This window comes from Chiloscyllium plagiosum, chromosome 4 (assembly GCF_004010195.1).
Source record: "Chiloscyllium plagiosum isolate BGI_BamShark_2017 chromosome 4, ASM401019v2, whole genome shotgun sequence".
Classification (NCBI taxonomy): domain Eukaryota; kingdom Metazoa; phylum Chordata; class Chondrichthyes; order Orectolobiformes; family Hemiscylliidae; genus Chiloscyllium; species Chiloscyllium plagiosum.
The window spans coordinates 53,845,647-53,861,287 of NC_057713.1; the positions used below are offsets into that span (position 1 = coordinate 53,845,647).

Sequence of the window (15,641 nt, forward strand, 5' to 3'; positions counted from 1 at the left end):
TCTTTTTGAAATGTTCCTCATGAATTTCTGAAGACAGCAAGACTTTCTGAATTACCGGTAATTAGACTGGACGGGAGGAACGTGTATTCTACTAACGCTTAAATGATTTGAATTTGTATCCCAGTCATCGGAGCAGGAGTGGGCTATTCAGCCGTCGATCCTGCTCAGCCGTTTAGTTTCATCCTGCCATGTTCATATTCCTTCATGTAATTAGTTTTCTTAAACCTGCTCAATGTTTGAGCTTCCACAAAGATGCACACTGGGGTTGGGCTAAATAGTTCTGAAGATTCACCATCCTCTGAAGAAATTCCTCCTGATCACATTCGTGTATGCTGATCCTTATCCTGCGATCACCACTGGTTTTAGATTTGCCCGCTTGGGAAACATCATCTACTGTCAGAATTGTGTCAGTTTCAATGAGGTCGCCCTCCATTCTTTTGAAATTGAATTTTTAAAAATACAGACAAGGTCTCATCGATCTCACCTCTTAAAATAATCCTTCTATCCTAGGGATTAATTTGAAATTACATTACACTCCCTCTATAGCAAGTGTATCTCTCCTCGGATGAGGTGACTGAAACTGTGGTGTCATCAAGGTTTTATACAACTGTGACAGGATATGTAAGTCTCCTTGTAAATCAAACAAACGTACCATTTGCCTTCACAATTGCTTGCTGCCCTTACATGCTTGTTTTAAGTAATGTAAGTAAGAGCACCAAGGTCCCTTTGGGCACCTAAGATTTCAATTTACCATTTTAATTAATAAGAACTAGGAACAGGAGTAGGCATTCTGGCCCTTCAAGCCTACTCTGTCATTCAATAAGATCATTTTTGTGGCCTCAGCACCACTAACCTGCCCTCTCACTATAACCCTTAATTCCTTTATTATTCAAAAAATTATCTATTATGCTCTTGGACTTTTTTTTCCTACCCAAATAAAAACTTTCCACACATTCACTCTATATCCTGTCTGCTGAATTCTAGCCCATCAGTACACCTCTGCAAATCTCCCTGAAGTTTCTGTATCCTCCTCACAACTTAGGTTCTCAATCATGGAGCATTACAGCACAAAAGGAAGACATTTAGCCCATTGTGACTGTTTCCCATCAATTAACTGACTGAACTAATCTCATTTTCCAGCTTTTAGACTGCATTCCTGGAGGCTTTGGCAGCAGAAGGGATTATCTAAAATCTGCTGAAATGAGACTTTCCTACTTAACCACCTGTTTCGGCAGTCCGTTCCAGATTGCTACCATGCTCTGAATGAAAATGTGTCCTCAACGGTCCTCTGAACTTCATAGAATAGAATCCCTAAAGGGAGTCCCAGCAAGTCCACACTGACCCTCTGAGTATTCCACCCAGATCCATTCCCCTATCCTATTTCTCAACATTTACCCTTGACTAATGCACCTAACCTACACATCCCTGAACACTGGGCAATTTACCTAATCTGCACATCTTTGGATTGTGGGAGGAAACTGGAGCAAACCCACACAGACAGAGGGAGAATGTGCAAACTCCACACAGTCAGTCACCCAAGGCTGGAATTGAACCCTCCATCAGGTCACCACACCTTTGCTGCTCAAGGGAAAACAACTCCGCTTATCCAATCTTTCCTCATAGCCCAGAGCCTCCAGCCTAGGTAGCATCCTGGCAAATCTGCTTTGCACCCTCTCTGGTGCAATCACATCCTTCCTATATGTGTGACCATAACTGCACACGCTATTTAGGTTAGGGCTAACCAACCTGGTTGCAGTTCTAGCTTAACTTGTCATTTTATTCTCTGCTTTTAATACAGGCAAGTATGTCATCTTAACCACCCTATCTACCTGCTACTTTCAGGGATTTGTCAATATATAGAACAATGTCCCTCTGATCTTCTGAACTTTAAGGAGTCCTACCATTCATAGTGTATCCGCTTGCCTTGTTAGCTGTCAATAAGTGCATTAACCTCATATTTTCTTGGTTGAATTTAATTTGCCACTGCAGTTCCCAGTTGATGTTATGATCCTCCATTCTTTGTCTATCCTCCTCACTATCTACCACCCTATCAGTTTTTGTCATTCATTAACTCCTTGGCCATAGCCCCTACATTTAAATCAAAATTATTAATATACAGCACAAACAACAAGGGCCCAACGCCAAGATGTGCAGAATCACCTGAAAACAGACTTCCAGACTCTGCCATTGCACTTGGCTTCCTGCCTGAGCCAATTTTGGATCCAATATACCACTTTGCCTTGGATGCCATGGGTTCCTACTTTCCAGGTGACTATTGACTTAAAGTACCCCTAGGGTTTGTGATACTTCCTTTGTGTCAATTTTGTAGCCCATTCTCCCATTTTATTTTAGTATGCCTGGCAGGTAGTCTGGCAGGAGGATGGGACCCGAAAGAATAGTGGAACAAAAAAGAGGGTTGAGGTCAGCACGGAAGTTAAGAGAAAGTTAAATATACAAAGCACGCAAGAGTAGGGCAAGGAAGACTGATGAATCAGGCTGCATTTATTTCAATACAGGAGTCCTGACAGGGAGGACACATTAGCTCAGGGCATGGATGGGAACATGGAACTTGGATATCATAGCTATTACAGAAACCTAGCTGAGGGAGGGATAGAGCTGGAAGTTGAATGTTCTAGTGTATAAATGCTATGGAAGGATAGCAGGGGAGGGAAGGAGGAGTGGCGTTTTTGCTTAGGGAAAACATAGTCATAGAGATAGTCACAGTGATATACAGCATGGAAACAGAGCCTTCAGTCCAATTCATCCATGCCGACCAGATATCCCACCCCAATCTAATACCACCTACCAGCACCTGGCCCAAATCCCTCCAAACCCTACCTATTCCTATCCAGATGCTTTTTATACGTTGCAATTGTACTAACCTCCACCACTTCCTCTGGTAGCCCATTCCACACACATATCACCCTCTGCGTGAAAAAGTTGCCCCTTAGGTCTCTTTTATATCTTTCCCCTCTCACCCTAAACTTATGCCCTCTAGATCTGGACTCCCCCACCCCACCCGAGGGAAAAGAATTTGTCTTTTTATTCTATCCATGCCCCTCATGATTTTATAAATTTCTATAAGGTCATCCCTCAGCCTCTGACGCTCCAGGGAGAACAGCCCTAGCCTAATTCAACCTCTCCCTATAGTTCAAATCCTCTAACCTTGGCAAAGTCCTTGTAAATCTTTTCTGAACCCTTTCAAGTTTGTCAACATTTTTCTGATAGGAAGGAGACCAGAATTGGTAAGCAGTATTCCAACAGTGGCCTAACCAATGTCCTACACAGCTGCAACATGACCTTCCAAATCCTATACTCAATACTCTGACCAATAAAGGAAAGCATACCAAACGTTGCCTTCACTATCCTATCTACCTGCGACTCCACCTTCAAGGAACTATGAACTTGCACTCCAAGGTCTCTTTGTTCAGCAACACTCCCTAGGACCTTACCATTAACTGTATAAGTCCTGCTCTGATTTGCTTTCCCAAAATGCGGCACCTAGCATTTATCTGAAGTAAACTCCATCAGCCACTCATCAGACCATTGGCCCATCTGATCAAGATCCTGTTGCAATCTGAGGTAACCTCCTTTGCTGTCCACTACACCTTCAATTTTGGTGTCATCTGCAAACTTACTAACTGTACCTCTTATGCTCACATCCAAATCATTTATATAAATGATGAAAAGTAGAGGACCCAGCACCGATCCTTGTGGCACTCCACTGGTCACAGGCCTCCAGTCTGAAAAACAACCCTCCACCACCACCCTCTGTCTTCTACCTTTGAGCCAGTTCTGTACTGTATCAGAACACTATTCCAACGAGCCACCACACACCGCAGCACAGACGAACTTCGAAAAACAGGAGAACCACCTATACGATGTATTCAAGTAGAATGGATACTCAAAAAACACAGTGCACAGATTCCTCAAGAACAAACTACGACAAGCAGACAAAACACAGCCAGTAACCCTAGTAGCACACAAACCCACCAACACTAACAAACTTAAAAGACCCAGTACAACGCATGGACAAAACCAACGTCATCTATAAAATTCCATGCAAGGACTGCCACAAACACTACGTAGGACAAACAGGAAGAAAGTTAGCCACCAGGATACACGAACACCAGTTAGCCACAAAAAGACACAACCGTCTGTCCCTCGTAGCAACCCACCATTTCGACTGGGACAACATATCTATTCTGGGACAGGCTAAGCAAAGACATGCCAGAGAATACCTAGAGGCCTGGCACTCCAACCTCAACGGCATAAACAAACACATAGATCTAGATGCCATCTATCAACCCCTCAGAAAACGAACCGGAAATGACATCACCACAAACCCCAGGAACCCCATCCAGGAGAAAGATATAAATAGAAAGCAGGAGACAACAGCTTTGCTTCACTTGGAGGTCGCCACTGATGTTACCTCGCCAGGTAATGAAACGTCTGGATATCAAACCTACAGCTCAGCGAGCAAACCTACACCCTAGATCACATCAACTTGTTGGGCCATAGGGCCTGTTTCCACACTGGGGAATTCTATGATTCAGATCCAACATTAATGGGCAGCTAATACAACAAAGTAATGAAAAGTACTTTCACATTTAATAACTAAATCAGTTAAGATATGGTCTTAAACCCCATTTGTTGTGCACCATACTTCTGGCAAATATACAGCATTACTGGAACATAGTGAACGTTACTTATGGCCCTCTGGAATATTAATTTTTCTCTGCTACATGAGGTTGCAACTTTTCAGTGTCCTTGGAAAGTCATTTCAGTCAGCCTGTCTTCTAGATCTGACTTCCATTGGCAAGTCCCATTTCAGTGACTCTTTATTCCTTGTATGTCCCAAAGCCTGTGATTCTCTTCCCTTCCAAATAGAATCTTGCAAGCATCCTGCTAGTCCATAACATTAGCTACTTTTATTCCCCCAAACGGCAGTAGTTGCTGTCTTGAAAAAGTTTTCAAGTATAAATGTCTAATAAAGTCCGTTCATCACGCTTTTGAGTCGACTTGCTTTCCAGAGCAGTTTGAATGTCTTTAGTTAACTTTTTTAAACTTATTTTGTTTCTAGATTTCTCATGTTTGCATTTTCCACATGCTATTTTTACCCTCAATTACAACATCATAAATGAGTGTGTTCCCAGGAAATTTCAAAGAACTGGAGATGTCAACAAGTAACTAGTTTCTGTTCTTTGCAAGGAAGGAGTTACAAATAAGTTTCTTTCCTCCTCCTTCCCCAACCACACCCCAAAGCTCCCCAGAAATGTACCTCAACAGTCTGATTAGATTACCTGTGTCCTAAATAGCAATTTCTGCTATTATTTAGCATAATTGAATATTACTCTGCTTTTTATGAATTAATAATTTAAAATATCACTACTAACAATTTTATTTAATAGGTCAAATCGTGGATCAATAAGAGGTGGACCTTCAACCAAAAAGCAACGTTTGGCGGAAAAAACAACTGAATTGAGAGGGTGTGCAAAGCAGTCAGCTGTTCAGTTGCAGAAGGCATCCACTAAAAAAGAAGCTTTGAAATTGCTGAAAGGAACTGTTAAAGCAAACAGATCATCAGCAAAAATAACTGCAAAACTCAAGGGGAAAGGCACAAAACTGATTATTAATAGAAATGAAAGGATGGCTCCTTTGAAGAAGAAATCTGCTAAAGCTTTGCTTAAAAAACATGCATTACTGAAGTCTTCCCATCAAAAGAAAACCATAGCTCCGCCAGTATCGAGGAGGAGATCTTGCAAATTACAGCATGAAAGTAAAACCAGGGAAAAACAAACGCGCGCCAAAACTGTGTGTATGCCAGTGAAAGTTCCACAGAAATTGCCTCAGAATAATAGAGCTTCACAGTCACCACTCGCACAAAAAGATCTTCGTATTTCCAAAGAGGCCACCTTTAAAAAGCTTCCTTTAAAAATGACCTCAAGAGCTTGTTCTCAGAAAAATGTTCCACAGAAGTCCAGTAAATCATCTAAAATTAAATCTCTTCAAATGGTTGTAAATACTGTGAAAGCTGCAACAAACAAATCCCACTCAAAGAAAAATGTTCAAGTTCAAATGAAGTCAACCATGAGGGTATCAAAAATGAGTCCTGCAAAGAAAGCTCGAAAATCCTCGTCAGTAACTGCTAGGACCTCGAAGAAGCAGACTCTCCATAAAGCAGTTAAAACTGTGGCACGCAAGAGTAATCGTGCCAAACAGTTAACCTCATGTAAAGCTTCTGAAACTGTGGCAAAAAAAGTTTCTTCTAAGAAAACTTCCATGAAGGCACAGATTAGCACACAATCTGCAAAGAAGCTTCAGGAAAAAAAGACAGTAAGATTAAAATCATCACGGCATCACTCTACAGGTAAGGATAAGCTTCAGCCTAAAGATGTAAAACCTCAAACTAGATCTAGTCAAAAATATACAAAAGAAAATATTCCACAGGTAGTAAAATCCAACCAAATACTAATTGAAAAGCCAACTAGATCATCTCGGAGACTAAATCCAGGCCCTTTGTTGTCAACAAAATCATCCTTTTCCATAGACAGCAAAACTAGTGCATTTCCTGCTCAAAGAAAACTGAGAAAAAGAGCATTTAGTGATATATGTTCGAAAAGTCCTGAAAATGCTTTGCCTATGCAAAAATTAATTAAAGTAGAAAGTAAGCTTGGAAGAACGAAGCTGGGCAAAGTTACAGAAGCTCCAAAAGAGCGGGCTTCCAATGTTGCACGAACAAAATTAGTTGGTAAATTTGGGAGAAAAGCCCCAGCAGCAAAAGTTTCAACTCCCAAGGAACAAAGCGCAAAGGTTGTCAAAACAGTGGCATGTATTGCAGGTGAAAGAAAGATTGATCTGGAGAACAGACAACTTCCTGCAATTAATAAGACTTCAACTGTTTCTGAAGATCCTCAAGAAAAATCTCAATCTGGAAAACCAGTTTCTAAAGACCCATCTGGAACAAAAATCAAAAAAGGTGCTTCACAGACAACATTGCAGAGAAATGGGAAACACTTGGAAGGCCAGGTTCAGAAATCGGCCACGGCAAATTGCAGTATCAAAGATACGAAAGGAAAATGTGGAACGAAACCACCTGTAAAGAAACAAAATAAATCTATGAATAATGTTGTGCAAAATAAGAAAAAGTCAAATCATTCTCTGAAAGGACATCTACAAGGTTCAAAACAATCACGAGAAGTTAATTGTAAAGCTAACAACGCTGTTTCTGCTCCAAACACAGGTACAGAAAACCCATGTCTGCAAACTGAAAATGATGTTAAGTGTAAACGTCAAAGTATTCTTGAGTTATGTGAAGAAATTGCAGAAGAGATAGCTTCTGACACTCTTGATCTTTCAGTAAAACAGGAACCTGCAAAGACAGAAGATGAAAGTATTCAAAAAGAACCAGAAGCCATAACCCCTGAAGATATTGAGAAAACCAATCTGGCTAAGCCAGTTTATTCCAGCCTAAACAGATTTCAGTTTTCAGGACAAAAATGTGTGAACCGTAAACTTGTTGAGCATAATAAATACATAACTACAAGATATAGTTTACATAAAGGAGGGAACAGTTGGACCAGAATTAGGCAAATTAAAACTGATCAAAAAAAACTAACTACCATCAATTCTACCTATAATAAGTTTAGAAATTTGCAGGTTAGGCAAGCTGTTTCACAGGTAGTAGTTCAAACAATTAGGAAGGTAGAGAAAGTGAAGCTGCCAAACGGGGTGCCTGTCCAGACCAAAGAAGAAAATGTTCTCACATATGAGCGACATAAATCAAAAACTGTTACTTCTCAAGTGGAAGTTGGGAAATCCTCCAATAGCGATCGTAAATCATCTGAAAACCGTACACCTGAAGAAATAACAAAACTAGCGAAATTGTTTGGCAAAAAAGAGGATGAGACAGAGATGCCAAAAATGGAAACTGAATCTGAAGCTGATGAGGTATTTTTGCCTTTAAATGAAATATGCTTTTTTGATTGTTGCCGTGGTTTGGCAGACTTAGTAATAGTTGGAAGCTATAGCATAAATGTGTTTTCAAGCCAGTGACTTCCAAATAATCACTGGTCCTATTTACTCTTTCAGTTAAGGATCTAGCTGATTCTTAAATGTTGGCATGATCTTTGTTTCAGTTACTTACACCAGTGATGCATTCCATTGACCCAACCCTCTGTTAGGAAATTAAGTTATTTCTCTTGCTCCTTCCCTAGATCTGGTATTTTTAACCTTTTTCAGCAATGTAGTCCACTATAGACTATCACTGAGAACGGTCTTTTTATTTATCATCTCCCATCACTTCGTTACTTTAAACGTCTGTCAAATCATCCCTTAATCTTATCTGTTCTGATTAAAAACAGATCCAGTTTTCACAATCTTCTTTTGTATTTGTCTTTACATTTCCTCATATTACAAGTTAATATTGATTGCTGCACTTTTAATCTCCTATAGTTTTCTAGTAGAGTATTCTAAATAAGTGATTCTCAATCATTTTTTGGCCACTGACCCCCAAGAGCTCTTCACAGGTTCCAGGCCCCCCTCTCTCTTCCCCCCCCCCCCCCCCCCCACACTTTTTCAAACAGGGATGCAACATGAACAGATAAACAAAATCATTTATTATTGAACACCAATAAAACCTGAACGTTCTGACATACTGGACAAAACTTAAAAAAAAGACTGTATGAAATTAAACATCTATCAGGCGTAATGTGATCCTTGAGCTTGGTGCTTTTCTGCAAGTTTCATAGTATCAGGCTCCAAATTAGGTTAGGCTTGTGTATTTCATCGGTTCAGTTACCAGGGCCCCCATAAACAGTTTTCAGTCTGTGGGCCCCTTCAAATGTGCTGGGGCCCCTAAGAGGGTGATATGGCCCCCGTTGAGAATGGCTGGTTTAAACAGCACTCTGTTCTCCAATTTGGCAACATTGGAAATTGAGTTGCAGTAGGGTTTGTGGTCTTTTGTGCCTTCTCCACCATTCAAAAAGATCATGGTTGATCTTCCTGCACTATCCCAGGTCCTATAATTTCTTATAAGAATTGACCAGAGTCAGACTTGAATTTATTCAACAATTGGGCATCCCAGTTCTCTAGGGTAGTGAACCAAATATCCAGTTGGCAATCCCATTCCTGATAGGTCCATTCATTCCTGTGAAGGAAGATTTTTCATATGGGTTTACTTGTCAATTTCCTTATGTGGTGAGTCCCACAACTATTGCTGGTTAAATACCAGCAGCAGTAGGGTCTCTCCCTTTAGGTAACAATTGTGTACTTTAGGATTTCAGTTGATTTTTGAGCAGGAATGCTGTGCAAGAGCCTTAGATGTTCTCATACTACACCCTCCTTTTTAATCGAAGGGCTCTAAATCCATCTCCGAACATGCCTCAGATGGTGGGGCATTTCATTCTGCTCAGAGAGATGTTGGCTCAGAGTGGCCTTGCCAACTCTGTAGAATAGTTCAGAGAGTTCAGTTTCATTGCTTTATCCCTCATCTAATTCCGTTCCAAAAACATGAATTGTCTCCACTTCCAGCATTTCAGAAGCATGTTCCCATTTTCTTTTGATCATTATTTAGAGAGTATATGTTTTGCTGGTTAGGCCAATTTTTGCTCATCCCCAGCTGTCATGGGGAAGGGTATGGTGAGCTGCTGCTTGATCAGTCCATTTGATGTAGGTAGTCACAATGCTGTAGGACAGTGTTCCACATTTTAATTCGGCGACCGTGAAGGGAGAGTGTGTTTAGTACCACTTTGTTATTTGTTTGTTATCATTGGGAAATGTTGAACTTTTATTCCATATTCTAATAACCAAGCTGTTTATTATCAACCATTTTTAAAAAAGGAGCTAGCACTGACTCTCTTGAGGATAGTAAAAAGATGGCTTCTGGAGTGGTAGAACTTGAACCTGGATTTCTTGGTTCAGGAGTAGGGACACTGCCACTGCCAGAGGACCCTTGAATAATAAGCAGCGTCCTGCAATTAAGTGCGAGGAAACCCATGGGCCTGAAATGTAGCAAAGTTCTTGAGCCTGATGCGGCTTGAACATGCTGCTGCCAAATTTGGAGTCAGATGTGTGCCAGATGTGCTACGAGCCCAGCCAAGAACGTCATTCTTTTAGTATGAGAGAAGCCCTGGTTCAGATTCTTGACGAGCCTGTATCCAGTTTGAATGGAATTAACAATCAAGAAAGTTGGGCAGGACTAAAAGTAATTGAGAAGAAAATATATGGGGCAGTCAATATAAAGGTGGAAGTTTCTTAGGACAGTTTCTAATTGTCTAAGATTACACCAATAATTTGTTTAATGCTCTGGCAAATGGAGTTTGAAGAAAGGTAGTGTTATAACTAAGGGGTTTTAATTCACAGATTAAACATTAACAAGGTTTGTAGAATATTTTCAGTATAATATTCTGGAATAATGCATTATGAAATAATCTGGAAGAAAATTATTTAAGATCTAGTGTTGGGTAGTGACACAAGGCTAATCTTAGTGGATCTACTGAAACTAGTAATCATAATAAATTCCATGCTAAGTTTGATATCAAAATAAGTGAAGTCCTCACTTGAAGTTTTAATTGTTCTTTAAATCATAACTTTAAGTGAATCTGATAACATTATAATGAAAGTAAAAGGATTTTAAAGGCCCTTATCAGAAAAAATGTCCTGTAAATTGAATTACTTTGTTGTTAAATTCCTACGTTAGTCAATGAAAACTTTTTTTATAACTTAGAATATTAAAGAAATATATCATCTCTATTTGCCTTCTCACTACTTCTGCCACCTTTTCCTCACTTCATCCTATGACCCCCCCCCCCACACTCTTTGATCCTCCCAGTTACCAGTGACCCTCAACTTCCTCCCCTCCCCCAACCCTATTGGCTTGATCCTGCTCAGGCTTATCTTACATCTTAGTTCCTGACCCACCCTATTGCTGAATGTCCTGCTTATTGTCTCTCTCCTTTTGTGTTATGATGTAACAATTGAATGAATAAAACAGAACCTCTAGCTATTTACTGAGTTTCTTTTAGAAATTTAGTGCCAGGCAAAATAAACACTCTTAGAACTGGGCATAACACAGTAATGTGTTTTAAGATGATTGATTAATGAATGGGAAGCAGAAACTCTGGCATTTGGCATTTCTCAAAGTGGGTTGTGACTATTTGATTACCGTGAAAATTAGAACTGTGGCTTCAGTTAAGTGTAATTCATATTAACGCTCTCGATGAAGTGGCAAAGGATAGTGTGTGTTTTTTAATATTGAAGATAGAAAGCTAGGTGAAGTGTAAATTGAGAACACAGGCTGCAAATCCTGAAGAAGGGCTTATGCCCGAAACGTCGATTCTCCTGTTCCCTGGATGCTGCCTGACCTGCTGCGCTTTTCCAGCAACACATTTCCAGCTCTGATCTCCAGCATCTGCAGACCTCACTTTCTCCTGCAAATAGATATAGACAAGTTTAATGATTGGTCAACAGTTTGCAGTATAATATGGGTGAAGTATAAGGATATTCACTTCACTTCAAGGAACAAAAGGTGTGAAACTCCAGTGTAGATGTTCAGAGAGATCTTGGTGTGTTTATGCTGAAATGTTTGAATGCATTTACTGCAATCATTTAGGAAGATAAATGACATATTGCCCTCAGTTACAAGTGGATTGGTATACAAGAATAAGGATGTGAGGATTTTGGTAAGACCACATCAGAAAAACATCAGTCAACATGCAAAAAAAAAACTTGCTTTGGAGGCAGTATAGTGAATGTTCACTAGATTTGCCCATGGAATGAGAGGGTTGTCCTAAAATGAGAGACTGAGTAAATTGGGCTGACGAAGTGAGAGTTGATTTCATGCAACATGCAAAATTCTGACAGCGATTGACAGAGTGGACACTAGGAGGCTATTTCTGCTGGCCTGGGAATCCACAACACTGGCACAGTCACAAGATAAGGTGGTAATTATTTAAGACTGAAATGATAAATTTCTTCACTTAAAATATTATTAATTGTTGGCATTCCATTGAATACATAAAGCTTAGACATGCAGCTGTTAGGTCTAGAAGAGATGTGTGGAATGAGCAAGAAAGTGGAGTGGAAACCCAAGATTGTGTGATCATATTGAATGGCTGAGCTGGCTCAGTGACTATATGCTCTGCTTCTGCTCCTCTTTTCTCTAAGATCTGATACTTCAGAAAAATTAGATTAGTTGAATAGTATCTTACTTTTGAGCCTCCATCGGATCTCCTTAATTAACTTGAACCCCTCCAAAAATTGTTTTTCTTTCTCTGAATATTCATTTCCAAAATCTTATCCAATAATGAATAATTGTCTGGTAAAATAATGACTCTGGTTAATAGCAAAGCATTGATGGTGCCAGTGACCACTCATGCAGTTTAATAAGAAATGAAGTTACATTGCAAAACTAAGCACAAAATTTGGCTCAACATGCCCTGAAGGCTTGTGTGATCTTATTGAAATTACTACATTTGAGATATTATTATCATGTTTCCAAACTTCTCTGCTTTTCTAGAACATCTAATCATTTTCCCTCACTTTCTTTTCATAGTACACCACTTTTCAACTTGACTTGCCACTTTTCTGCCTATTGAAAGATCTTGCCAATTTTGTGCAGAGCTCAGTTATAAGCATAAGACTATAAGAAATATGAACCGAAGTAGACTGTCTCACCCCTTCAGCCTGCTCCATGATTAAAATGTGGCACTCCTCACATCCCACTTGCCTGCCCTTTTTCTAGTAACCCTTAATTACCTTATTGTTTCTGAATCTATCTCTGTATTAAATATGCACAAATATATTACCCCCATAGCTCTGTATCAAGGAATTGCAAAGACTCCAAACTTCTTCACCTTAGTCTTAAACTGGGACCCCTTTATGCCTCTGGTCCTATACTCTCCCATGAGAGGAAACCTCTCAGTATTAAGCAAGTCCAACCTCTTAAGAATCTAATGTTTCCATGAGGTTACCTCTCAATCTTCTAACTTCCAAGGAATAGGGTTCCATTTATCCTAGAGTCACACAGCACAGAAACAGACCCTTGGTCCAACCAGTCCAAATCCCAAGCTAAACTAGTTCCTCTTGTCTGCGATTGGTCCATGTCCCTCCAAACATTTCTTATTCACGTCAATTAAGCATTCTAACTGTACCCACATTCCCCACTTGCTCTGGAAGTTCATTCCACAGTTGAACCACTTTGTGCTTTAAAAAAAAAACTGTCTTTTTCCAAATCTTTCTTTTCTCACCTTAAAAATAAGCTCTAGCCTTAAAATCCTCCAACCTAGAGAAAGACACCTGCCATTCACCTTATCTATACCTCTGAATTTATAAGCCTCTGTAAGGTCACCTCTCAACATCCTGTGCTCCACTGGAAAAAAAGTCCCAGCCTTTCCTTATGACTCAAATTTTCCATTCCTGGCATTATCCTGGTAAATCTCTTCTGAACTCTCTCCAACTTAATAATGTCCTTCCTATGACATGGAGACTAGAACTGGATGTGGTACTCCAGAAGAAATCTCACCAATATCTTGTGTAACCTCAACATAATGTCCCAACTCTAATACTCAAAAGGTCTAAGCAATGAAGGCAAGCATGCTAAGGACCTTCATAAACACCCTGTGTATGTGTGATGCAAACGTGAAAGAATTATGTACCTGAGGCCCTAGGTGTCTCTGTTCTACAACACTACCCAGGTCCCTAGTTTTAATTGTGTAAGTCTTTTCTTTGCTCGTTTTATGAAACTGCAATACCTTGCATTTATGTAAGTTAAACTCCATCTGACACTCTTCAGCCCTTTGACCCAATTGATCAAAACCTTCTTCACTGTCCACTATACTACCAATTTTGGTGTCATCCACAAACTTACTAATTCTGCTTTCTATATTCTCAACTAAATTGTTTATGTACATGACAGATAAAAGTGGACCCAGCATCGATCCCTGTGGACCACTATTGGTCACAAGCCTCCGGTCTGAAAAAAAACCTTCCACTCTCACTCTGTCTCCTGCCATTAAGCCAATTTTGTATCTGATTGCAAGCTCACCCTGAATCCCATGTGATCTAACTTGACTAATTAGTCTAACATGCAGAGCCTTGTCAAAGGCTTTACTGAAATCCAAATAAACAATGACTGCCGCTCTGCCATTATCAATCTTCTTGGTTGCTTTCTCAAAAAATACTCAATCAAAGTTTGAGAGGCACAAATTCCCTTGCACAAAATCATACTGACTATCTCTAATAATTCAATGACTCTTCAAATCCAAATAAATTCTATCTTTCAGAATTACTTCCAATATCTTACCTACCACTGAAGTCAAATTCACTAGTCTATTGTTCCCAGGCTTCTCCTAGCATTCCTTTTAAACAAAGGCATATAAAATTAGCCACACTCTAGTCATTTGGCACCTCACCTGTAGTTGTAGGTGATACAGATACTTATACAAGGATCCCTGCAATTTCCTCCCTGACTGCCTATTTAACCTATTTAATCTTTTGCTCATGTTGATTGTGTTAATCCAAGTTTGAAAGGGTAGCTACAACAAAAAAATTCATTAAAGTGCATTTGGAATACTTTCCTAGAGCAATATATCATGAAGCCAACCAGGAACAGGCTGTCCTTGATTCAGAAATGTGTAATATATTAATAAATGACCTGAGTCAAAGTTCCCTAGAAAGTAGTAATCATAACATGATTCAGTTTTATTGTCAATTTTAGTGATAAATTTGGCTTGGAAATGTGTTTAACTTAGTCAATTACAATGAAATGAGGATGGAGTTAACTAAAGTGTACTGGACAGATAGAGTAGCAGGGATGACAGTAAGCAAGCAATCTTTTCACTTTTTCTCCTTTGCTGGATTCTGAACTTGTGTGTCTTCGGATCTGTCACTGACACGTCCATCATTAAATGCTTTTTTTTCCCAATTTCTTAACATCCCTACTGAGCTATGGTTGTTTTATCACTCTCTTAGAATCTTTCCTCCTTTGTGGATATATTTTTACTGAGTGGAAGTCTTAACAAGAGTAGGTGTGTTGTATTTGGAATTCCAGAAGTTACCTTACAAAAGATTAAGTTGTAAAATAAGAGCACCTGGTTTTGGAGGTAGTATATTGGCATGGCTGAGAATTGGCTAATGGGCAAGAAATCTGGATCTATTTCTGGTTGGCAACTTGTAACCAGTGGGGTTCCATAGGAATCAGTGCTGGAACCGTGACCATTTGACATGAAGGAAGTGAATGTATTCTAGCTAAATTTGCACATTTTACAGAAATAGGTGGAAAGGTAAGTTGCAAGATAGATGCAAAGAGTTGAGAGTTCTTGATAAGTGGGCAGAAAGTTTGCAAATGAAGTATACTGTGGGGAAAATGTGAAGTTTTCCTTTCCAAAGTGAACAAAAGAGCAGTATTATATCAATTTAGAAAAACCATAGAAAGGGAATAAGGTACTTGTGCACAAAACGCAGAAAGCTAGCATATTGGTACAGCAGGTAATTGAGAGAAAGTGAGGGCTGCAGATGCTGGAGATCAGAGCTGAAAATGTGTTGCTGGAAAAGCGCAGCAGGTCAGGCAGCATCCAAGGAACAGGAGAATCAACACTTCGGGCATAAGCCCTTCTTCAGGAATGAGGAAAGTGTGTCCAGCA

At 39.7% G+C, this 15,641-nt stretch overlaps 1 protein-coding gene across 1 annotated transcript in view; it reads left to right on the top strand.

Moving 5' to 3' along the window:
- Nucleotides 1–15,641, top strand: part of LOC122549046 (N-acetyltransferase ESCO1-like) — a 41,969-nt gene that overhangs the window by 577 nt on the left and 25,751 nt on the right. Inside the window, exon 2 of the mRNA XM_043688228.1 lies at nucleotides 5,412–7,950. Coding sequence (XP_043544163.1) covers nucleotides 5,412–7,950 — 2,539 coding nt within the window. The remainder of the gene's footprint in view (nucleotides 1–5,411; nucleotides 7,951–15,641) is intronic.